The 25,758-nt window shown below is 47.1% G+C and overlaps 1 protein-coding gene across 1 annotated transcript in view; it reads left to right on the top strand.

Annotated features, from left to right (window-relative positions):
• LOC138283523 (mucin-2-like) overlaps nt 1-25,758 on the top strand; it is a gene marked incomplete at its 5' end in the record, with an annotated part of 528,362 nt that overhangs the window by 74,735 nt on the left and 427,869 nt on the right. Inside the window, one exon of the mRNA XM_069221463.1 lies at nt 22,025-22,078. Within this exon, the coding sequence (XP_069077564.1) occupies nt 22,025-22,078 (54 nt within the window). The remainder of the gene's footprint in view (nt 1-22,024; nt 22,079-25,758) is intronic.

The raw sequence follows: 25,758 nt of genomic DNA, 5'->3' as shown, positions 1-25,758 counted from the left end.
ATATATGTGAGTGACTACTTTTAATTATATTTCTTTTGAAGGCGCTATGGTATATGAATGAAAAATGGACAAAAGAATTACCTAGGTGTGCCTGTAACAGTCAGAGGTATGCCTCTAGGTAATGATTACTCTGATGTTAATGCTTCATCAGCTGGCTCCAAGGAATGTTTTCATTAAGACCTATTTGGTGTATACGTAATTTATAGACCCACCGTTGTTCTCTTTCAAACAGTATGGACTCACAATTAACCTCCTTATGATGTTCTAGGATGACCCACTGGTAATCCTCCACTGTGTGTGCCTTTTCTTTGTAGTGAGTAGACATTTTCGTAGTACCATGTCCACACCTCAGGTCACTACGATGTTCACAGATGAGAGTCTTAACTTTGCTGGTGGTCATCCTTACATAATGTAAGTTGCATGGGCAAGTGATCATTTATACTGCTGGCTGGGTGTTACAGTTGGAGAAGCCTCTGATGTCCCATGTTGTATTGTCATTAAAGGTGACCCGTTAAGTAACCTTTGTTAGATGGCACACACTGCAATTACCACATGGATAGTGCCTATGGGTGGTGGTAGGTAGTTAATACCGTCTGGTTTCTTACAAAAATGGCGTGGACGGGTGTGCACAAGCATGTCTCTAAGACTTTTCCCCTGTGTTTGTGAAAACATGGTTTTGGGGATATTCAATGAGCCACTGTTAAGAATAAAGCCTGTGTTAAATGTTGTGATACATATTGGTATTTCCTCTTTTTCGTTTTTAGGATGGGTGTCAAGGAGGGCTTCTCTGTTGTTATTGCACGCTCGTTTTATGGCTTGATTTATACATTTTATGGGGTATTTTCTTGCCTCCAGTTTTGATGCTAGATTCTGGGCTTGTTTTTTATATCTCTTTTTACATCTCTTTTAAAATCTCTGATCAACTTCTTTTTAGTCTGAGGAATTGTCCAAACAGAAGGTTCTCTCTCAGGTGGCAGGGTGGCCACAATCAAACAGAAGTAAACAGTTTTTGGGTGTTGGTTTTTCATGAGTGGTTGTTTTAAGGGCACCACTGGTGGCTATAATATTTGGATCCGAAAAGACCAATGAATCCTTGCTCATTGTGTGGGTGAATCTCAGGAACTGGTCCTGCCTGTTTAACCACTCTAAAAATGCCCCTACTTGTGTCTCATCTCCTTTCCAGGTGACCAGTATGTCATCAATGTATCTCTTCCATAATACAATGTTTTCTCTGTATGGATTAGTGGGCTTTAGAATTCTCTGTTTCTCAAGATGATGGACATAGAGAAAGGGCAGACTAAGAGCAAAGGTGCTTCCCATGCTTGTCCCGTGTTTCTGAAGGTACAGATTTCCCTCAAACTCAAAGACATTTTTAGTTAAGGCCCAGAAACAGCATTCCATAACCACATTCCATGGTCTTTGGTAATCCCAATCTATGTCAAAGATGACCTCCTCAATTATACGCAATGTGTCGGGGTGAGGAAGACTCGTATATAAGCGCTCCACATCTAGTCCTATAAATATATCAGTTTTGGGGTCAAAGAGTCTGTCTTTCAAGACACAGAGTACATCTTTTGTACCCTTGAGATAGGTATCAATCTCTGACTTAGACGATGGGTCTTAAGAAAGCATCTGTGAAACGAGACAAATGTTCCAAGATAGAATTAATACCTGAAATGATGGGTCTACCAGAAGGTGTTTCAAGATTTTTATGAATTTTTGGAATGGTATAGAAGTAGGGAGTTACTGGATTATTATTAGGAAATCACCTTTAATTGGGAGATCCAATTGTGCACTAGAGCTTGCTCTACCATTCTGTTGATCTTAGTCTTAAGGAAATCAATCATTGAGGTCCTCCATGAGTTTTTCGTAGTTGCGTGTATCGTCCAATAGTATCAAGTATTCTTTACACTAGCTTTTTGTGGTTTGGATTACGATAGCCCCTCCCTTATCTGCTGGTTTTATGACTATGTTGGTGTTATTAGCTAGTTCCTGTAAGGCTTTTTTCTCATTCTTTGTTGTGTTATTGAACACCTTCAAAGTGTTAGGGTTGATCTCACTGATATCCTTCAGAACTGCTTTTTCAAAGGCACAGATTTCTACTGGGATAGATGTACTGGGCGGTGTTAACGAAATCTTTTTGCATAGACCTGTGTCCCCTAGTGTAAAACTATCTGTTTGTGGCTGACCTTCAAAAAAGGATCTTAGCTTGATCTTTCTAATAAAGTCATTTACTTCTATAAATAATCTGAAATTGTTCCAGGGGGCTGTAGGAACAATACTCAAACACTTCTCAAGGACACATATCTGTGGGTCAGTTAATGATACGTCACTTAGGTTTACCACTAGACTGTGGTTTCATTGCCACTTTGACTTGGCATTTAAAACTACTTTTCAAGCCTTAAAACTCCCCTTTTTCTCCATATAAGTCACCTCTAAGGTAGGCCCTAAGAACCCATAGGGCAGGGTGCTATGTAGGTAAAAGACAGGACATGCACTTTTGTGTTTTAAATGTTCTGGTAGTGAAAAATTTAGAAATTGGTTTTGCACTACTTTGAGGGCTGGGCCTCTGATAGACCAGAATTAGAACTGCCCTTATACACTTTTAAGCTGTAGATTCTGATCTGAAAGGACTAGCCCAGTCATATTTAGCATGGCCAACATGGTAATAGAAAACCCTGCTTACTGGTGAAGTTAGATTTAATACTACTATTTAAGAAATGCCACTTGTAGAAAGTCAGCATTTCGCTACACTTACTGCCTTCCAGCCTGTCTCCAAACCATGTCTGGACTGTGCTTCTGGACTGCTCTCCTTGTGCATTCCACCCAGAAGCCATAAACACAGGACACTCAGCCATATCTGCATTCATCTGCATACTGAATGGGTCTCCCTGGGCAGGAGGGTGGAGGGGCTCTCTCTTACACTTCAAAGGCCAGGGGCCTGACCCCCTCACAAAGGACTGATGACCCACCAAAGGGATCCTGACAGACAGAGCTGGGTTGAAAGGGGACCTTGTGCACTTCAAAACCACTCTTTGAAGTTGCCCTATTTCAAAGGCCTTTTTGGGTATATATACTGGGTCTCTGACCCCCACAAATCAGACACTTCTGGATCTACAACTTGACTCTGTCAGAGGGACTGCCTGGCTGCCCAAAGGACTCATCTTGACTGATGTGCTGGAAGGACTGCTGCCCTGCTTCTTGCCCGGCTTCCTGCTGGCCCCTGACTCTGCTAGAAGGGCTCTGCCCTCCTCACAAGTGTTCTCCAAGGGCTTGAATTGAGCTTGCCTCCTTTTCGGAAGTCTCAGAGCCACAAAGGCTTCACCAAAGAGAAGAAAATCCCTGTGCATCAGAAAATTGACACAAAGCCTGCAGATATCCACGCAGCACCTGCATTGTTGCTGAAAAATTGCTGCATCATCAGCAGGAACGATGCAGCGGCTGCTCCTCCTTACCAGTGTGTCAAGGATTTCCAACACATCGTCATTAGGCGTCAAAATATCCCCATATCACTGTGAGGAATCAAGGCTGTGCTCCTGGAAATCGACACATCACCTGCGTGCAAAGAAATAATTACTATACCAATACTTTTCACATTGCCTTCTACAGTAAGCCTGTCTGCTCTGTGCCAAGCTACCAGAGGGTGAGCACAGGATAATTTAGGTTGTGTAGTGACTACCTTGAATAGGATTGTTGTCCCTACTTGGACAAGGGTGTAAACCTCTGCCAGCTAGAGACCCAATTTCTAACATTGGTGTTCAGCTGTGAGGATGGGACTTGTGTTTGTACAGTGCCAAACAATGGCTACGTGAACACTACCTACCCACAGTTAAAGACCATTTGGATTTGTTCGGCAATTTTCACTGATTTTCTACTTTTAAACCATCCTATACATCATGCCTCTGGCTGAGTCCACAAGTGGACCTGAGGAGTTTGATTCGGCTAAGCTGGAGGAATACACAGTTACCCAGCTGAAGAGCATTTGCAAAGAGATGAGAGTACCTGTCCGTGGAGCTTCCAAGAAGGGATAGTACCAAAAGACACTGAGGGCCTGTGCAGAATCCCGTTACACAGAGCATGGTGAGTTGTTGAGCATGAGAATGGCTCTTCTGAGGAGCAGCCAACAGCAGTTGAAGATGACACCCTTGGATTTTGTCTCTTGCAAGAGCGGAAAGCAGTGTCTCAAGTCATGGCCTGACCTTGGAGGAAAGGAGAGAGAATTCCAGCTGCAGGTGGCAGATTTAAATATAGAGGCAGAAGAGGGGAGAGGTGCAAGGCAGGCTGAGGCTGAAAGAGCCTTAGCTGAGAAGAAACTACTTCTGGCTCATGACCTGAGTCTAAAGGAGCTGAAACTCAAGGCCAGACAGGCAGATTCCAGCAGTGACAGAACCTGATGGAGACAAGAAGGTTGGTATACCCAAGGATTTGGTGCCCAGTTGTGTGGTGGAAGATGACATTGACACGTGGTTTTCTGCTTATGAAGATTCACTGAGGGCACATGGGGTTTCTGATGAGCACTGGGGGGGGCTGTGGAAACACATTCCAACACTTGGGAAGGACACACTTCTAACATTTGAGGTTGGGGACCAGACCAAGTACACTCCCATGAAAGTAATTTTCATTGCCAAATTTGGATAGATTTAATTGATTACTTCAGTAAGGTACTGAATGGATGAGTGCAGGGCAGCACAGTTAATGATTATGTTGAGTTGTAGAATTTAATCCTGAGAGACAACATGATCAGTAATTGCTTTACAGAGTTGTGCCAGCACCCAGTTGACAGCAAGCTGACTGATCCTTTGAAGCTTGCTGAGGAGGCGGACCTCTGGGCTAGCACCAGAGCGTCCAAGAGGATAGCTGGGGGTTGCCAAGAAGGGTGGTTCAGGCTCCCGCCAGCAGAGTGAGGGGGAGGTTAAAAATGACCCAGACAAGTCCCAGAGTAAGGGGGAGGAAAGGATTCCCATGCCTCATCTGAGAAACAGGGTGGTGGTTCTGGTGGGCAGTTGCCAGGGGCACACCCTTTCCAACCCTGCTACTTTGATTACTCCCAGCTAAGACACAAGCAGGGGGACTATGTTTGTCCAAACAAAACAACCAACTGGTGGGACCTCTAAAGGGGTGGCGAATGTGGCCTTAAGGGAAATGTTGGAAATGGCCTTTCTGCAGGGTTACCCCCAAACGTTTTGCCTTCCTCCTTCTCTCTTTCTGACCTTATTTTCGCTGGCTTTAAGACTCTTTACGATTTACTAATCAGTGCTAAATTACTTATTTAATTTACTTTAATTTACTTATATGTCCTTAGTAAAAGTGCACTACATGTGCACAGGGACTGTAGATTAAAAACTCCCAGTGGACCTTCAGCACTGATTGTGCCACACACATAAGTAGCCACCTAACCATGTCTCAGGCCTGCCATTGGCAGTTTCACTGCCAATTTGACTTGGCATTTAAAAGTACCAGCCAAGCCCTAAACTCCCCCTTTTTCTACATATAAATCACCCCTAAGGGAGGTCCTAGGTGACCCATAGGGAAGGGTTCTATGTAGGGGAAAGGCAGGACATATACCTCTGTAGTTTATATGTCCTGGTAGTGTAAAACTCCTAAATTAGTTTTACAATGATGTGAGGCCTGCTCCTTTCATAGGCTAACATTAGGGCTACCCTAATTTACTGGTTGAGTGGTAGATTCGGATCTGGAAGGAGTAACAAGGTCATATTTAGTATGTCCAAAATGGGAACACAAAATCCTGCTGACTGGTGAAGTTGGATTTAATATTACTATTTTAGAAATGCCACTTTTAGAAAGTGAGTATTTCTCTGCACTTAAATCCTTCTGTGCCTTACAATCCACGTCTGGCTGGGCTAGTTGACAGCTCCCTTGTGCATTTCACTCAGACAACACCAAATACAGGATCCTCAGCCATACCTGCACACATCTGCATACTTAATGGGTCTTCCTGGGCTGGAAGGGTGGTGCGCCTGACACTTACATGTCAAAGGACAGTGGTCTGCCCTTACACAATGGACTGCCAAAGCCCCTTCTGGGACACTGGCAGACAGGATGGAACTGATAGGGGACCTGGTGTACTTCTAAGCCACTCTTTGACGTCTCCCCCACTTCAAAGGCACATTTGGGTATTTAAATAGGGCCTCTGACCCTACCAACTCAGACACTTCTGGACAAGATACCACTGGTGAAGAAACTCTGAACCAGAACCGGCAATCTGCCAAAAGTAGCTACCTGGCTGCTCAAAAGACTCACCTGACTGCTTTTCTGCAAAGGACTGCTGCACTGCTGTTGCCCTGCTGCCTTGTTACCCTCTAGCTCTGCTGAGATGTGCTTCCAAGGGCATGGATTGAGCTTGTCTCCTGTTTCCTGAAGTCTCAGGGCCAAAAAGATTTAATCTCTGCAAAAAACTCCTTGTGTAGCAAAGTTTTGATGCACAGCCTGCCAGAAACGACACACAGCCTGCACTATGGTGCGAAAATCAGCACACAGCGAACTGAAACGATGCAGCCTGGCTCCCCAAGTGGAGATCGACACAGTGCCAGCATTGCAACCGGAACTTCAACGCACAGCCCACTGGATCGACTCGTAGCCGAGCCAGAATGATGCAGCCCAACTTCCTGTGTGAAGAATCGATGCAGTGCCTGTTGTGCGACAGAGATTTCCCTGCATCGCTCACTGGATCGACGCAGCTCCTGTGACTCCGTCCTGCATGCCCAGGATTTCTCTGCATTGTGTCTGGGGCATCAAAATACCCCGCAACCTGAAGAGGATTGTAGTCCGCGTGCCGGAAATCGCTGCAAGTCCCTGGCTGTGTGAAAAATATCAACGCATCGTCTGTGTACGCCTGGAGAAACCGACGAACACCTCCCCGTTTCCCACGCACCTCCTCCTCTGCGGTCCCTTGCAGATAATTTAGATGCATCCAGGTACTTTGTGCTTGCAATAGACACTTATTGCTTTTAAGAACTTAAGACTCTTTTTATCATTTTCTAAAGTGATATTTCAACGTGTACTTATCTAATCTCGATCGTTTTGACCATATTTTATCCAGATATTCTATATTTTTCTAAACCCGTGTGGTGTATTTTTGTGGTGTTTATACTGTGTTTTTGTATGATTTATTGCACAAATACTTTACACATTGCCTTCTAAGTTAAGCCTGACTTCTCAGTGCCAAGGTACCAGAGGGTGGGTACAGGATAATTTGTGTGTGACTTACCCTGACTAGAGAGGGGGTCCTTGCTTAGACAGGGGGTAACCTGACTGCGAACCAAAGACCCCATTTCTAACAGGAAAGTAGTCTCCAGGGGCAGGTCAGAGACCATGACATCATCTCCCTCAGTTAGTAGGTAGACTCAGAGGGTGAGCTGATGATTCCTGAGGGTGGGAGTCGTCACTTCCCTCAGGTGTCCCGGTGCCCTTCAGAGCAGTGACTGAGACCCCATTTGTTCCCAATCACTGCTCTTAGTGACACCCAGGCTAGTCATACCATGATGGTGGAGAGACCAGTTTCTCCAGAGCAGTACACCAGCCAGGTGTATAGGGTAACTCCAGCCCATAGGGGGGGATTTTTCCTGCCCTTTGGACCTGGTATCCCTGGAGTGGGGTGGAGAGGTGATCCACAGAAGAATCATAGTTAGTCTCCAGATGCCCATAGCTGCACTCTGGGGAATTAATTACCCCTGGAAGCAGGAGAACTAGGGGAGGTGGCCCCAAAGGGCACCTTGACAGTTCAGTTTTCTGGAAGTACAACTGCCCAAAGGAAGGTAGGGGAGCCTAGATGTAGGGGCAAGATGAGGGAGGGCTAACCTATGCCCCCTGTTCAGCCTCAGGGTACATGCCCTGAGTTGATTGGCTAGTATCCGGATACCATCCATAAGCTTGAGGGAGGTAGAGTGAAAGTAGGGGGAAAAAACCTGGGGCTACTGCCCCCCAATCTGAGACACCTCACAGGCCAGGGAAACCTCGGGAGCCCATGGGGAACTCCCTGCCAGCCCCAAGGATGGAGAAAAAGCTTACCCAATGGCCCACTTAGAGCCTCCATTTAGTAGTGGATGGCCTGGGGCCTGGCTCTTTCCATTGACAGCTGGCAGTGGCCTCTGTTGGTTGTTGTTCTTATGAACAGAGTTTTCCCTGGGTTGGGAACAAAAGTCAGACCAAAGCAGTGGAATGAGCCACATCACTTTGCTGGCCATGGTGGTACTGTCTGCCTACTGGGATTGATCTGTGAGCAAATAAAGGTTAGGTGCTTCACAGTTGGGGTCCAGAGATGAGGAGAAAGGTTCCCCATGGGTCTGTTCAGTGACCCCAGAGAGTATAGACAGAGGGATCCAACTGAGTTCAGAAAGGCATAGAACTGACAAGTGCCCCTGCACTAGTGTGCCATTGTCCCCGTTTTATTGCCCTAAGCAGGAAAGTCCATCTCTGTATTGATTAGTCTAGCCTGGCTTTAGGCTGGAAGGGGGTTGTGGTGGAAAATGGCCCTCCCTGAGGGGTCACCCCAAACTTTTTGCAATCCTCCTCTTTTTCAGATCTCATTTTTGTTAGCTTTAGGACTCCAGGTACTTTACCCTGCTAACCAGTGTTATAGTACATGTGTTCTCTACCTAAAACATGGTAACATTGGCTCATTATAGGAGGCTGGCCCTCTATATAGTGTGCAAAGCTAGTCACATTGTGCAGGGGGTCCAGGCAACCACACACTGGTTTACAGGGGTACAAACTAGATCACCTAATTCTCTAATGTTTAAGGTAGCTTGTTCGAGTAGTTAGGCCAATCTTGGAGGAGTGCAAAGCATGGGTTGCACTCACAGTATCAATCTTGCAACTCACTCACTCAAAGGAATAACTCGAGACCAATTTATAAAATTACTTCAGATTTTTAAATATATTTTAAGATCAAGATTATCATAATTGGTTAAGTACTTTTTGGGATATTAATTTTTGAGTTTTAATGAAAATAGTATTTTTGTGTGCAATTATGCACCATAGGAATGGAAGATCAACTTTGAAAATACATATACAATTGTAAAATTGGTTTGCCAAGTTCTTCTTTTGTAGGTTGGTCAAGGTGCTTGGTGGGCACACTGTGCCAGCTGGAGAATCATAGGTTGCTCCAGCTTCTGGCAGGAGCAGCTGGAGAGGTTCTCTGGAGCTGGTGCAGGGCCACTGGGGGACCACTTTGAAAAGCACTGCACAGGTAAGTTTAAAGATGGTTCCTTGGGGTCCCCTTGGAGTGTTGAGGTCACAAGGGGTAGGGGTCCCTTAGGGCACAGCACATTCTTCATTGCAGGGCACAGGGCAGCTTGGTGCAGAGCGAATCTGTGAGCCAGGAGCTATGCGCAAGAATGCCCTCTGGAGCAGGAGGTAAGTTGGTTCAAGGGTTGTTTGTAGGACAATGGAGGAACTCTGGTGGAAGATGCAGGGTGTTCCTAAAGTTCCTCAAGTGGAGCTTCTTCCTGGTCCTTTTTCAGCCCTAGGTGGGCTGGTTTTCTTAGTGTCCGATCTTAGCTGACCAATACCTAGGGTATTCATATGATTTAACCACTGGAGGGCGCAGTGCCACCACACTTGGCACACTTGCAAGGTTTGTCCTCACTGTCATTGGAGTGTTGTTTGGTCCAGCTGAACCTTCTGGTTCGGGAGTTATTGGCCGGTCAGTGAAGTGACCTTCACTGGTTTGCTGATTTCTTGCTGTTGTAGAGTAGTACCTCCACTCTGGAGGGTGTTCTTTGGCCATTTTTGAAACCTGAAGTTGTCAGCAACTTACTACAGAGGAGGCCATCCTTGGACACATGCATTGCCTTCTGATTGCACTGGTGTGGTCTATAGACCTACTAAGAGAGTCCACAAGACAACAAATAAACCCTGAACAATAAAGAGCCCAGGTGGCACTTTCCTGTCAGAACAGTAGACATGGGCATCTTTGTCCAGAATTCCTCAACCTATAACAAAAAATCAAACATGGAAGAAAAACAAACGATTCCTCATTGGGGCACGTGAGGGATGTCATTCAGCTGCTGGTCCTGTTCTGTACTGTCTGGCCCATTCCAGAAATCTGAGCATCTGACTCACCAATGCAAACAGGGTTCCTTGTATCTGATTGAATCCAGATGGTGCCCCCGGGCATGAGAATGATTGTACCAGTAGCAGGAAGATGGTCACAGTAGATCACCTTCCATCCACAGCGTGATATGAGGGTCAGGAGTGCTGTTCTAGGTGGAGGCTTTGGATGCACCCATGCCCAAGACTGACTTGAAGCATAATACTGTGAAAGGGTTCATGTTGTGCAGGAAGCCCGTCTCCACAGTTAGGGCTTGTTCCGGGGCAACTGGTCATGGGTGGGCCCTGCCTGCGCTGCTCTGTGTATCCTGCAATTAGGTAATGGGATCAACCAGCCCCCATTGACCTCATCATTATCAGATGTTTGCATGAGGCCCTTTGCGTGGATCCATGTCCAGACATCCTCAGATGTAGAGAGGTGTAGCAAAGATGTGGAAAGGCTTGCCATCTATCACTTTGAATTTCGCAGGGGGATAGTAATGCATAGCAAAGCTGCAGCTCCCACAGGTGCCACTTCACTATCATGTAGGAGCCCCTAAGACGCTGTACCTGGGTTGTGAAATCTAAAAATGCTGTCATTTCCGTGTTCTCATAGCAGCAGGGGCGCCTTATGCAGAATTAATGTAGTAGGAAGTCCTGGTCACAACAATTAAGACATTTTGCAATGACTGGACCCCGTGGCAGACACGGCGCAGGCAGACACCCCAGGATACGGAGCGCATGTTCCATGGAGAACATCTTAGGGACCTTGGGGGTTATTCTAACTTTGGAGGAGTGTTAATCCGTCCCAAAAGTGACGGTAAAGAGACGGATATACCACCAGCCGTATTACGAGTTCCATAGGATATAATGGACTCGTAATACGGCTGGTGGTAAATCCGTCACTTTTCCGTCACTTTTGGGACGGATTAACACCTCCTCCAAAGTTAGAATAACCCCCCTTGTCTTCTAACATGGTGGACATCAGCCAGTCTTCGAGGAAGTGCTTGGTGATTGGGTGTTATGAAATGGATGTTGTTGCACTATGCACACCCTTCAGCATCCTCTTCTCGATGATGCAGACAGGCCACATTGTCTGTGATGGTGTCCAGTTTGGTCTACAGTTCACTCATGGTGGGGCCCATGAAGGTCAGAGTGTGTTCAACATAGCTTGGTTCGATAGTTTGCGGTGGTTCATGCTCGTCAAATTCACATCTAGAGATATGGCATCTATTTTGGCTTCTAGCGATGTTTCAGTGTTCAAAATTAAAAAGAGAACTCTCTCAGTTTGGAGTAAGTGCTTGTCAAGGGTGGTTTGCAGGTGTTGCAAAGTGCCCTTAGAATGATCAGTGGAGGTCGAAGTTGGGGTGCAGGTCTCAGAGGCCAAAGTCCTGGTGTTTCTAGTTTTCCCTGTCACTGTACCGTGATGGTGAGATGCAATAGAGGGTTTGCGGGGCATGTGGAGTATGGGGCTCCTCGATCACTCCAGCTCTTCACACCTGCCAGGTGAACAACAGGAAGAGAGAGCCACAGACTCCCTCCTCCAGAGGATTCCAGCAGTAGATCAGGGTCCTGCACACACAATCTAGCGGGACGGGCTAGCAGATAGGATGATTCCAGGTTGACACCTCACCATGGGAGTGCGCAGAACTTGTCATGAAGGGGTGCCTTCTCTGATCAGCATTCTTGCCCCATAGTTCTGCAATTTAAGTGATCCCCACAGGTCAGGGGTCCGCTGGTTTAGGGGCAAGGGTCAGAACCAATAGGCAGCCAACAAGAGTAAAACAAGAGGTGAGGCTCTCAGAGGCTACCGGCCCCGTGTTGTCCTTTGTGGCAGCCCAACAGCAGGAGCAGGTCACAGTGGATCACCTTTGTACAGATCTTAATAATACACTAACAACTCTCCCAAATTGAATGAGTTTGAAAAATATCAGCAAACAACATGATTCGGTCACCATATAAAAATGCAATATTGTGTTGCAATAAAAGAGGTACAGTAAACAACATTGATTTCAAGTTTGTAAATGAGTAGGATGTCAATTCTACCTTGTATGGATAGATATGCTTGGCATTTTCACCATTAGCAATCTTTAAAAACTGGGTAGTCCTCCAACTGCATTCACATAAAACAAACTAACCATCTCCTATGCAAAGCAGATGCAGAAGCTGAAATCCAAGACATCCGAGCTTTGAACCAGTACACATGAACAAACTGAAATTAAAAATACATTGAAGTCAAACAACATAAACCATTGTACAACAACAGAATACATCTACACCACAGCATTATGTTTTTTGAAACCACACAAAACCTCATGCAGCATGTCCCTTTGCCACTCCTTCAAATCTATCACCATTAGTAACATGACCAACATTCTCCAATCCAAACCCTCATCAAATAACAATATAATCCTATCCACCTCTTTTATCAAATGTTCTTCTGCTATTGTCACACATGGACATCACATCGCCATGTCCCTAATGACACATTTCCTATTTTCCTGAAAATGTCCAAATACCTCCCTGTAAAGAAAAACAAACATGAAGATCACAACAGCAACTACATCCAGACCATCGCAATTTTCTTCAGGCCTCACATACAGATTTACACTGTCCTGCAGCACTCAAACCAGAGCTCTGAAGACCAGTGTCAGTGCTGTGCAAATTCCAAAAGATAAAGGAGTCTGATACATCTCCCTGACTTTGCAACACCTTTCAACATGTTGATTGTTGAATAATATTGAAAAAATAGACAACATCAAAACCTTTTCTAAATCATCTTCACCTCAAATCACATGTTCTAATCAGCAAACCTTCTATTCCACTATCATATAATGAAACAAGTACAGCCTTGCTCACAGAACTATCTCACTGCATATTTACTCTTCTAACAGCTGCTGCTTGTGATGTTTCCCATCAGGTCGCTGGCAACATTAGGCCCATAGTACTCTGAAATTTACCACTTTGGTGAGCATATTTCTAAACCTATAAACCAAATGACCTGGCAGAAGAACATATTTTCGGTTGCTACTGCCAGGTCACCATCAGCTCAAGCAAGACAAAAAAAGATATAACCTGGAAATAAATCTTCTCTGCACACCCACTCTTTGGATAGTTCACACAACCGTCCATTGCTCCTTGCACTCTTATCTGTTGACCCTGGAAAATCAGCCTATTTACATTGAATATGTGTGCATATGAGTCACTTGAATCTTAGAATCCTCCAACCTACTTTGTTAATTAATTTTTCACTTCTATTTAGAAAAAAAGATAATGGGCTGGGAGGTGGCCCATCATGACATCAGGCGTCAATTCTACAACTAATGCCCTAACAGCCTTTCTGCTTTCCCTGGGATCTACAGCATCCTTATAGCATGTCAGAATAAATTTGCAATGTATTTGGCATAGTATGGGCTAGCAGAAAAGGGCTACAGCTAAATTACCTGAGACTCGCTCTGATGCACTGTTGAGGTTCTGGGTCAGCTGGAACCAGAGAGCTACAAACTATGGGCATTTATGAAACCTAGAGAACCAGGCAAAGTGTGGCTTATGTGGATCCTGCGGTCTCCAGCCCGGCGGCCGTCTGTATACCGCCGGCGGTATTTTGACCCGGCTTACCGCCGTGGATTTCCAGCGGTTTGAACCGCCATGAAATCCATGGCGGTAAGCACTATCAGTGCCAGGGAATTCCTTCCCTGGCACTGATAGGGGTTTAATACCACCCGACTCGCTCCCCTACACCCCCCACCACCCCTGCCACCCCCCAAAGGTGGCAGGGCCCCCCTCCCCACGAGACCCCCAACATAACATTACTCACACACACCCGACAAGCATGCAGGCACCACCAACACACACACGCACACACCCCGACATACATGCCTACATCCACACACACAGTCAGACACGCACACCCACATTCAAACATACACGCACACATCGATACAGACATACCCACAGCCATACACGCACTCATTCCCATACAAACAACACGCCTGCAAGCATACACGCACTCACACACCATCTCTACACACACACACGCACACCCCCATCCACGCACACAACACACAACACCCCCCCTCCCCTAACGGACGATCGACTTACCTGTTCCGTCGATCCTCCGGGAGGGGACAGGAGCCATGGGGGCAGCTCCGCCGACACCACACCGCCAACAGAACACCGCTGGACGTGATTCGCTGGGCGGTGTTCTGTTGGCGTGGAGGTGGAGGTGGAGCAACCTCCACTTCCCCGCCGCCCGCAAGTATGGCTGTTGGCGGCTCTCCATCGAAATAACGACGGGGGCAGCCAACAGTCATAATACGCCGAGCCGCAAACCGCCTGCACAGGCGGTCTTCCGCACGGTGGTCCCTTGGCGGTCTTGCAAAAAGACCGCCGAGGTCGTAATGACCCCCTATGTCTTTTTGCATAACTAAGCATAATATGTATAATTAAGCATAATGGGGGTTATTACAACTTTGGAGGAGGTGTTAATCCGTCCCAAAAGTGACGGTAAAGTGACGGATATACCACCAGCCGTATTACGAGTCCATTATATCCTACGGAACTCGTAATACGGCTGGTGGTATATCCGTCACTTTACCATCACTTTTGGGATGGATTAACACCTCCTCCAAAGTTGTAATAACCCCCAATATGCTGTAAAAATAAGAGTGCTTAGTAACAACAGAATGTGAGCAGCTGTTGTTCATGATGCATTTGTTTAAAAGCATAGTTGTGCTATAAGGTAGAACCTAGATAGCCCGAGGACAGGGTGCAGTGTATTTTACTATTTATGTTTTACATGTTTTAGTAGTGACAAACTCTTACATTAGTTTTTCATTACTGCAAGGCCTAGCTCTCTCATAGCATGACATTGGGAGTGCCTTATTATTACCTTTTATAAGTGTAATTTTGATGGACTTTTTTGCTTATGCAGGGTCATCCCCAATCTTTTTGCCTCCTGCCTCCTATTTTTTCTGACCTGTTGCTGTTGGCTTTTTAACTCTAAAAAGTGCATATGCTCTCTGTGTAAATTGTATGGTTGATTGGTTTATCCATGATTGGTATATTTGATTTACTAGCAAGTTCCTAGTAAGGTGTACTAGAGGTGCCAGGGCCTATAAATCAAATGCTACTAGTGGGCCTGCAGCACTGGTTGTGCCACCCACATAAGTAGTTCTGTAATCATGTAATCATGCCTCAGACCTGCCACTACAGTGTCTGCAGTTTTTAACTGTAAATTCGACTTGGCAAGTGTACCCACTTGCCAGGCCTAAACCTTCCCTTTTCTTACATGTCAGACACCCCTAAGGTAGGCCCTATGTAGCCCCAAGGGCAGGCTGCAGTGTATGGTTAAGGTAGGACATATAGGGGGTCATTCTGACCCTGGCGGTCATTAACCGCCAGGGCCAACGACCACGGAAGCACCGCCAACAGGCTGGCGGTGCTTCCTGGCCAATTCTGACCTCGGTGGTAAAGCCGTGGTCAGAAAAGGGAAACCGGCGGTTTCCCGCCGGTTTTCCCCTGGCCAAAGGAATCCTCCATGGCGGCGCTGCAAGCAGCGCCGCCATGGGGATTCCGACCCCCTTCCCGCAGCCTGTTCCTGGCGGTTTACACTGCCAGGAAGAGGGTGGCGGGAACGGGTGTCGTGGGGCCCCTGGGGGCCCCTGCACTGCCCATGCCACTGGCATGGGCAGTGCAGGGGCCCCATAACAGGGCCCCAGCAAGATTTTCAGTGTCTGCTTGGCAGACACTGAAAATCGCGACGGGTGCCACTGCACCCGTCGCACCCCAGCAACTCCGCCGGCTCCATTCGGAGTCGGCTTCATCGTTGCTGGGTCTTTCCCGCTGGGCCGGCGGGCGGCTTTTTGGCGGTCGCCCGCCAGCCCAGCGGGAAAGTCAGAATGACCGCCGCGGTCATTTGACCGCGGTGCGGTCTTCTGGCGGTCTCCGCCCGCCGGGCGCTGCCCGCCGCCCGCCGGGTTCAGAATGACCCCCATAGTAATGTGTTTTATATGTCCTGACAGTGAAATATTGCTAAATTCCTTTTGCACTATTGCAAGGCCTGTCCCTCTCCTAGGTTAACATGGGGGATACCTTTGAATGTGATTAAGGTGTAGATTCCCTTTGGGAGCAGATGGACATGTGGAGTTTGGGGTATCTGAGCTCATAATTAAAAAATACATCTTTTAGTAAAGTTGATTTTAAGATTGTGAGGGTCATTCTGACCCTGGCGGTTCGAGACCGCCAGGGCCATTCTGACCGCAAGCACCGTCAACAGGCTGGCGGTGCTTTTTTCCCCATTCCGACGTCGGACCGCCGGGGCCGGCGGTTTTCTGGCATTTCTGCCCCGGCGGCTATAATCCGCCAGGGCAGCGCTGCTTGCAGCGCTGCCCTGGGGATTATGACCCCCTTACCGCCAGCCTGTTTCTGGCGGTTGTCACCACAAGGAAGAGGCTGGCGGTAAGGGGTGTCTTGGGGCCCCCTAACAGGGCCCCGGCCAGCTTTTCACTGTCTGCCTAGCAGACAGTGAAAAGAGCGACGGGTGCAACTGCACCCGTCGCACGGCCGCAACACCGCTGGCTCCTTCCGGAGCCGGCTCCTGTGTTGCGGCCTCATTCCCGTTGGGAACTTGGTTTGCGCCCGCCGGCCCAGCGGGAATGTCAGAATGGGGGCCGCGTGAGGTCGGAATGACCCCCTGTGTGTTTGAAAATACCACTTTTAGAAAGTGAGCATTTTCTTGCTTATACCATTTCTGTGACTCTGCCTGTTTGTGGATTCCCTGTCTGGGTCAGTTTGACAGTTGGGCTGGTTGCACCTCACACTAGACAGTGACACAAAGGGAGCTGGGGTGTAGTCTGCATTTCCTGATGAGCCATCTGTGCTAGGAGGGAGAGGAGGAGTGGTCACTTACACCTGAAAGGGCTGTGCCTGTCCTCACACAATGCAGTCTCCGACCCCCTGGTGAGAGTCTGGGGCCTGGCCTGGGAAAGGCAGGATTTCACATTCAAAAGAGACATTACTTTGAAGTAGGCCTACTTCAAAGGAGAAATTGGGTATACCACAGACTTTAGAACACTTCTGGAAACAAGAGGAACCTCTGCCTGGAGAAGAGCTGAGGAGCTGAGGAAGAAGAGCTGTCCTGCCTGTGACTGTGCTTTGTGGAGCTATCCTGCAGTTGCTGCTTCTGCCAGAGTAAGAGGGCAAAGACTGGACTTTGTGTGCCTTCCATCTTGTGAAGAAATCTCCAAGGGCTTGATTTAGAGCTTGCCTCCTGTTGTTTGAAGTCTCAGGGAGAGCAAAGACTTCTCTCTACCAGCACCTGGAGTCTCTGGACAAATGGTGCCCTATCCAGTCCCTGGGCCCTTGAAAGGAAAGCTGGTGGAAATTCAAGGAAATCGACTTCGGACCGACGCCGCTGCTGAATCCGGTGAAGCCGCCTGCACCCGACACGGTGATCTTTCGCTGGAACACGACGACCTTTGCAGGCCCGACATCGCTGCAGCCCCGCCGAAGTACGCAACTCCGTGGAAGTCGCCGCACCACATCGTGACCGACGCTGCTCAAAGTGCGCAGATTCAAATTTTCACACAGACACTGCGATCCCCCACTTCGCTTATCAGCTCGTTTTCATTTGTTCACCAAGGTACTGTACCTGAGGGTCTATGCGACTCGGTGTCCGGCGCCGCTGGTGTCGGATTGTTGGGAACACCGTGTTAACACCTCTTTGAAGCATTTTGTGTTTCTAAGCGCTATTTTTGAGTTTAATCTTTAAAAATTCATAACTATGTTGGATTTTTGTCGTTTTGGTCTTGTTTTGTTTAGATAAATATTGCCTATTTTTCTAAACTAGTGTCATTTTGTAGTGTTTTCATTAAGTTACTGTGTGTGGGTACAAATACTTTACACCTAGCACTCTGAAGTTAAGCCTACTGCTCTGCCAAGCTACCAAGGGGGTAAGCAGGGGTTAGCTGAGGGTGATTCTCTTTTACCCTGACTAGAGTGAGAGTCCTTGCTTGAACAGGGGGTAACCTGACTGTCAACTAAAGACCCCATTTCTAACAAATTTCCAATTGGAAGGAGATGGGATCCCCAAGTTTTGTGTCTCTGGAATCACTATTTATACTAACAACTTTTAGTGAAGTCGGATTTTAAATTGTAATTCTGAAAATTGCACTTTTAGAAAGTTGGCATTTTCTTTTTTAACCATCTGGTGCCTTCTGTTTCTCTCTGAATATGTGCCTGGGTGGGTGACATCTGGGCTCTTGTGCATTCCCACACAGTTACACACAAAGGGAGTGTAGGTGTGACTGGTGAGCCATCCACAGCCAAATGGGACATTCTTGTCAGGATGGGAGCTGATGCTCACACCTGACTGGGCTGTGTCCTGATCCCACACAAAGGGTTACATAACCTCCTGTACTGAGTCTGGAGCCAGGGCAGGAAGGGGAGGGACGCTGTGCACTTCCAAGGCCTCTCTTTGAAGTCTCACTCTCTTGAATGGCACCATTGGTTATAAGAACTGGACCTCAGACCCCACTAACTCAGTACACTTCGGGACCTGTGGGTATTCTGCCAGGAAGAAGGACTGCTGTGCTGCTGAAAGGGCATGACTCTGCTGGACCTCTGTGCTGCTGTACTGACCTGCTGCCTCCTGCCCTTCTTGCCTGCTAGTGTGAAGGACTGGACCTGAATCTCTCCAACCCAGAACCAACATGACTCCAAGGGCTTGCTGCCTTTCCTCCTCCTCCTCCTGTTCTTCTGACATCTCAGGGACATCAAAGACATCTCTTAATCCTGCAATAGCACCTGGACTTTGCTTGCTGCAAGTCCTGCCCTGCCAAGTGGTGTCAATCCAGTCCTGGGCCCTTAGAAGTGGGTACAAGGTGCTGCAACTGCCAGAACCTGTGTATCGATTCCATTGCACCAATTGAAGCTGAGACATCTCTATCAACGCCAATGCATCTCTGCTGCAAGGATCAAGGATACCGCATCACCGTCAATGCCAGGCATCGCTGCAGCTGTGATGATCAGCTGCACTGAGTTTCTGACTGTGTGGTGCTTCGCCTCCATTCCTGACGCAGCTCCGACCTTGCTCCGCTTGGAGCTGAAGCATCACCTACATCTGCGGGATCGGCACCAGCGCATCGCCCTTGCTTGCATCCTGTTCTTGAAGTTGATGCAACTCTGAACCAAGGTACTGTTTTCAGCAGGCTAAGGCTGGTCCCTGTATCCATCCCACGCTCTATTGTCTCGGTCTGGTGCGACCAGGTAGCCCCAGTTGTCACTTTATGGTTTTAAGCACTACAAATAAGTTTATTCTTGAAAAGTGTATTTCTCTACTTCAACTTAATGGATTCTTGTCATTTTGCTCTTGATTTGTCCATTCAATTAGTCTACATTTTCCTAACCTGGCGTGGAGCTTTTTGTGGTGTTTTCACTGTGTTACTATTTGAAGTGTTGCACAAATACTTTGCATGTTGTCTTTTAAGTCATGTTTGTCTGCTCTGTGCCAGGCTACCAGAGGGTGAGCACAGGTTAATTTAAGCTGCGCATCTCACTTAGCCTGACTAGGCTATGGTTCCTGCTTGGACAGGGTGCATACCTCTGACAATCAGAAACTCACTTTCTAAAACTAACAAACAAACTCTATATCTCCCTGCGACAGGAAAGGTCAAACAGACATAACGGTGTATAACTTTTGTAAATCAGCCATTGGGTCAAAATTTTATAGATGAAAACGGTTGTTTATGTGTGTAAATCGTGAGCCATCTACAGAAATGGCCCCTTTTTGAACATGGCATTTTGTATAGTCGGCAGGAATGCATATGTTTCTAAGATCACCCATGGGTTTTTAAACCTGTTTCGGCAAACTGCAAGTAGCTTGATGCAACAAGAAAATTAGAAAACTAAACTACCACTTAGACAAGTCAAACATTGTCATGTTTTTACAACTCCTTTCCCGCTGAAAGCTGGGTCAATGGTAAACTTATCACAGCATACCTTTTGTTGATTCCATTATTCCGTAAAAAAAAACGTTTACTTGCCCATCCTTTTTCCCATTAAAAAAAAAAAATCCAAAACTATTTTGACTATTTTCTCGGTTCCATTCAACCAATTCACAAACTCTGGGTGCCTTTAGAATCCTTAATGTGTTGAGGAAAAAGGACATATATCTGTCCTGGATACCTTTTGTGAAAAACAAGTTTTGAAGGGGTAAGTGCCCAGTGCCCGAAACAGAAAACAAAATATTATCACACACTTAATCCTCAGCAGCTAAGGGGTTAATATCTATGTGTACCTTGAGTACTTAATAGTCACAGGATTATGTCAGCTGAGGGTGTGCAGCTATGTTGCCAGTAGAGCTTTTACCTGAGTAGCCTTTTGCTAGAGGAGTTTAGCCTGGGTGCTTTTACACCCGAGACGTTTGCAGGACTTACGTATTAACGTGGGCATTTACCTGTAGATCATCGCTTTTCATTAAAATACTACTGCCTTTTTAATCAGGGGAGTATCTTGTTCAGTAAGGTTGGTGGAGTTTGAGCTTTAGATTTTCCAACAATCAGACAGGCATATACGGCCTCATTACGAGTCTGGCAGTCAGCAGACCGCCAGACTCAAGGTAGCAGTCATGTCCGCCGCCAGTTTGGCAGTCAGAGAGCTAAATGAACGCCATCTCCGCTGGAAGCAATGTTCCCAACGGGCTGACGGTGGTGCAGATCGCAATTAGCCAGGGCAGAATGAAGTCAGCACCGCCCTGCTGATTACGACCTGGTTCTTTGCCAGCCTTTTAATGGCGGATCCACTCCCATGAAAAGGCTGGTGGAGAACAGTGGCAGGGTGCCATAGTGGGGGGCCTCCACTGCCCATGCCATGCTCTGCCCATCACCCTCGTAATGCACTCTGTCTGCTGTGCAGACAGTGCTCATTGCAAGAGTGCTGGTGCCCCCTGTGGGTGGCAGCATTGCTGCCAACTCTATTGTGACCAGCGACAGTGCTTCTGCCACTTTCCCACTGGGCTGTCGAGCAAAAACCAAGGCTTCCACCCGTCAGCCCAGTGGGAAAGTCAGAGGACCAGCAGGGAGGTCACCAGTAAGGGGGCAACCTCGCCGTCGGAAGAGGCTGGTCCACTGAACTTGTAATCGGGCCCATAATGTTTAAATATATTATACAACAGGGTGCATAAGAGGGGCAATGGAAAGGGAGATGAATGCCAATTGGTAGGAGTACTGAGAGAAAACACAGTATTTTGTAAATTAACCAATATTTTTTAGGACTTTCAAAACCGAGAGTGAGAGTGTGTGTGCGCATTTTTGTCTGTGTGTGTGTAAGAATTCCTACTGAAATGCAACTAACATCTCACAATACTCGACTGAATACACATTTACCCATCTATTTATCAGAAAACTGATTTGTTAGGGGGGTGTAATACCCCAAACACCCCCTGGAAGCTACCTCCCTGTTTTGAATAATATATTGCATATCCGGTTAACTAGGCTGACATTCCACAAGAAATGCAGGTAAAAAATGCATGAGATTTATTATTAATTGGTTTGTTTTTTCTTCAATTTACTTAATCTAAATATGTAATATTTGACCGCCTTCTTTTCCTGCAGTGTTTTTATCTTTTGTATGTAATATTCCACTTAATTATTGAGCATTACATAAAACTCATTTACACACTCTTGTCTTTATGATTCCTCTAGGTATTTGTTTTAGGCACAATCTTCTCTAGCTTTTCTCACCAAGGGCCACATGTATGAACACATTTTCCAATTGACACAGAATGGGAAAAACCCTTTGCTACATCTGGCCCCAAATTCTCTAACGCTAGTCCTTTGTTGCATTATACATTCCCTGACATTCTCGTCCTTTTGTGCTTTTTGCGCTCCATTTTCTTGGTAAATGTTACAAATAAAAATAAACTAGTAAAACTAGAAGAAACGTGTAATACTATTTTGTGTATGCCTATCTACAGGATCAAGTACAACTCCTTGCCGATGCAGTATTAATGGTACAGAGTACTTGCCTGGTAAGTTCGATGAAATATCTCACTAGACAAATGAGTGCAAATATTGGTTTAGAACCATCTCTTTTGTGTTGAGTTGTTATTCATAAGATATGTTTGTATTTTTACATCTTTATTAGGTTTTAAATGTGTGATTTTGTATGTTCGTCTGTATAAAGATGTATCATTCTTGAATTATAGTTGTATTGGTGTGCTTTTGTATGCGCATTACCATCCAGGAGCACCTCTTTGATTTTCCTTTTAGTTCTCTCTGTAGTAGGCATTTCTCATTTTCTAACCGCACCTCGTTGCCACTCTCACATTTATACTTAAGTCAAATCCATACATGCATGCCGTTCTTTGGACACTTGAAGAGCTACCCACATCAAGGTTAGGATAAGAGTACAGGTACACTTTTGCCTGTGCCTTTGCGAATTTCATTTATGGAAAGAGGTAATAAAGGAGTAATAGGTAATAAAGGAGTAATACTCCTTGTAAGTACCTTTGAATGTCCCCCTTAAGATCTGTAAGTCTCGAGTGCGTGAATCATGGACCTGCGCTCTCGCTCACGGTATATTTGTGTGCCAGTGACTAACAAAGGCCTCCACAGCTCTTGCGGTGCATGGGGGGGCGAGCAACCGGGGGGCACCTCAGCACAGCAGCCTGGCCTGAGAGCTCATGAGCGAGGGGGTAGGAGGGGAGGGCATCCATGTTTTTTTGCAGGGGGAACCCAGACAGTTTCGTTACGCCACTGTTGCTTGCTTGTTTTTATGAGGCTGTACGTTCTAAATCGCGTATGTTTGTATCAAACTTTCATGAGTTGCAGACAACAAGGAACAGGGAGTAATGTTTGTCTCTCTCTGTTTCTAAACTATGGTGTTTGCAACTCATTGACTAACTCAAAGAATGTCTGATATAAATGTATGCACGTCAGACAGTGCAATAGTTTTAAATGAAGCTCTCAGCTGTGCACTGCATGAGAGCACATGTTCATCATACACCCCTAGATGATTTCTTAAATCTCCAGAGTAAACCTCTAATGCAATGTGTCCAAATTATTTTAGAACCACAATCCACTTTTAAGATCATAAAACTTTTGCGACTCACCTTGCTTTAATCGACATGAGGTGGGTGAGCTTTTTTTACAACTAAAGCATTGTGTGGTAGCACACTGCCATTTACAGACAGAACATTTTACATTGAAATGGCTACTACAATTGCACAGACAAACAGATTTGCTGATGGAAGTATATTACACACAAATGATAATATGTGGAAATGGGGTTTTAGTTAAAATGTTTCATTTGTTTACCACCAAGAAAAGTGTCTTGATTTGTTTTGATCCCATTAAAACCTTTGCTTCCATGGCACTTAATGAATGTGTACAGTTCCTTTACAGGTATTTACATTTTGTTGTGTATCACAACTGTTAGAAATGGGGTTTTTGGTTGGCAGTCAGGTTACCCCCTGTCCAAGCAAGGACCCTCAAGCTAGTCAGGGTAAGTCGCACACAATCCAAATTATCCTGTGCACACCCTCTGATAGCTTGGCACTGAGCAGTCAGGCTTAACTTAGAAGGCAATTTGTAAAGTATTTGTGCAATAACTCATACAATAACATTATATAGCACCACAAAAATACACCACACAGTGCTTAGAAAAATATATAATATGTATCTGGATGAATGTGGGTCAAAACGATAAAAATGCAATAAGTATATGTTGAGATATCACTGAAAAGTGATATAAAGGGGGTCATTCTGACCCCCGCGGGCGGCGGTCGCCGCCCGCCTGGAGGGAGCCGCCATATGGCCGCTCCGCTGTCGAAAGACCGCGGAGGCCATTCTGGCTTTCCCGCTGGGCTGGCGGGCGACCGCCAGAAGGCCGCCCGCCAGCCCAGCGGGAAACCCCTCCCCACGAGGAAGCTGGCTCCGAATGGAGCCGGCGGAGTGGGTATGTGCGACGGGTGCAGTGGCACCCGTCGCGTATTTCAGTGTCTGCAAAGCAGACACTGAAATACAAAGTGGGGCCCTCTCACGGGGGCCCCTGCAGTGCCCATGCCATTGGCATGGGCACTGCAGGGGCCCCCAGGGGCCCCACAACACCCCATACCGCCATCCTGTTCCTGGCGGGCGACCCGCCAGGAACAGGATGGCGGTATGGGGTGTCAGAATCCCCATGCTTAGAAAAATATATAATATGTATCTGGATGAATGTGGGTCAAAACGATAAAAATGCAATAAGTATATGTTGAGATATCACTGAAAAGTGATATAAAGGGGGTCATTCTGACCCCCGCGGGCGGCGGTCGCCGCCCGCCTGGAGGGAGCCGCCATATCGCCGCTCCGCGGTCGAAACACCTCGGAGGCCATTCTGGCTTTCCCGCTGGGCTGGCGGGTGACCGCCAGAAGGCCGCCCGCCAGCCCAGCGGGAAACCCCTCCCCACGAGGAAGCCGGCTCCGAATGGAGCCGGCGGAGTGGGTATGTGCGACGGGTGCAGTGGCACCCGTCGCGTATTTCAGTGTCTGCAAAGCAGACACTGAAATACAAAGTGGGGCCCTCTTACGGGGGCCCCACAACACCCCATACCACCATCCTGTTCCTGGCGGGTGACCCGCCAGGAACAGGATGGCGGTATGGGGTGTCAGAATCCCCATGGCGGCGCAGCAAGCTGCGCCGCCATGGAGGATTCTGCAGGACAGCGGAAAACCGGCGGGAGACCGCCGGTTTTCCTGTTCTGACCGCGGCTGAACCGCCGCGGTCAGAATGTCCTGAGGAGCACCGCCAGCCTGTTGGCGGTGCTCCGCCGGGGTCGGAATGACCCCCAAAGTGTCTTAAGTCTTTTTGAAAGTAAACAAAGTCTCTTTCAAGCACAAGGTACCTGGTTCACGTTAAAAATCTCTGCAAAGAACCGCAGAGGAGGAGATGCGTGGAAACAAAGGGGTGTGCGTCGATTTCTCGGGCCGTACATGGCGATGCATTGTTTTGTTTTCACGCAGGGGAGGCTGTGCGTCGATGTCCGATGCTCGGTCATGGATCCCCCTCGGGTTGCGGGATTTTCAGATGCCCCGGGGACAGTACGTGGATTTCCTGCGTTAGCAGGGTGAAGTCACAGGAGCTGCATTGATCCAGTGGGTGTTGCCTCGAATTTTCTACCACACGGCAGGTGCTGCGTCTATTCCTCTCTGGAAGCCAGGCTGCGTCATTCCAGTTCGGCTGTGAGTCGAGCCAGTGGGCCGTGCTTCAAATTTACGGTCGCTACACTGGTGCTGCGTCGATCTTCTTGTTGCGAAGTTGGGCTGCATCATTCCGGTTTGGCGTGCAGTGAAATTTTCACCGCAGTGCAGGCTGTGCGTTGTTTCTGGCAGGCTGTGCTTCGAATTTCACCACACAATGAGTCCTTCTTGAAGAGATGAAGTCTTTTTGGTCCTGACACTTCAAGGAACAGGAGGTAAGCTCTATCCAAGCCCTTGGAGAGCACTTCTTCACCACAGCCAGAGAGCAGCAAGGCAGCAGGCAACAGCAAGGCAGCAGTCCTTCACAGAAAGCAGTCAGGTGAGTCCTTTTGACAGCCAGGCAGTTCTTGGCATGATGCAGGTTCTGGTTAAAAGTTTCTTCTCCAGGAAGTGTCTGAGTTGGTAGGGGCAGATGCCCTGTTTATAAACCCAAATGTGCCTTTGAAGTGGGGGAGACTTCAAAGAGTGG

Source organism: Pleurodeles waltl, chromosome 3_1 (genome assembly GCF_031143425.1).
Source record: "Pleurodeles waltl isolate 20211129_DDA chromosome 3_1, aPleWal1.hap1.20221129, whole genome shotgun sequence".
In the NCBI taxonomy this organism is placed as follows: Eukaryota; Metazoa; Chordata; class Amphibia; order Caudata; family Salamandridae; genus Pleurodeles; species Pleurodeles waltl.
This window is presented reverse-complemented; position numbering and strand designations above follow the sequence as displayed.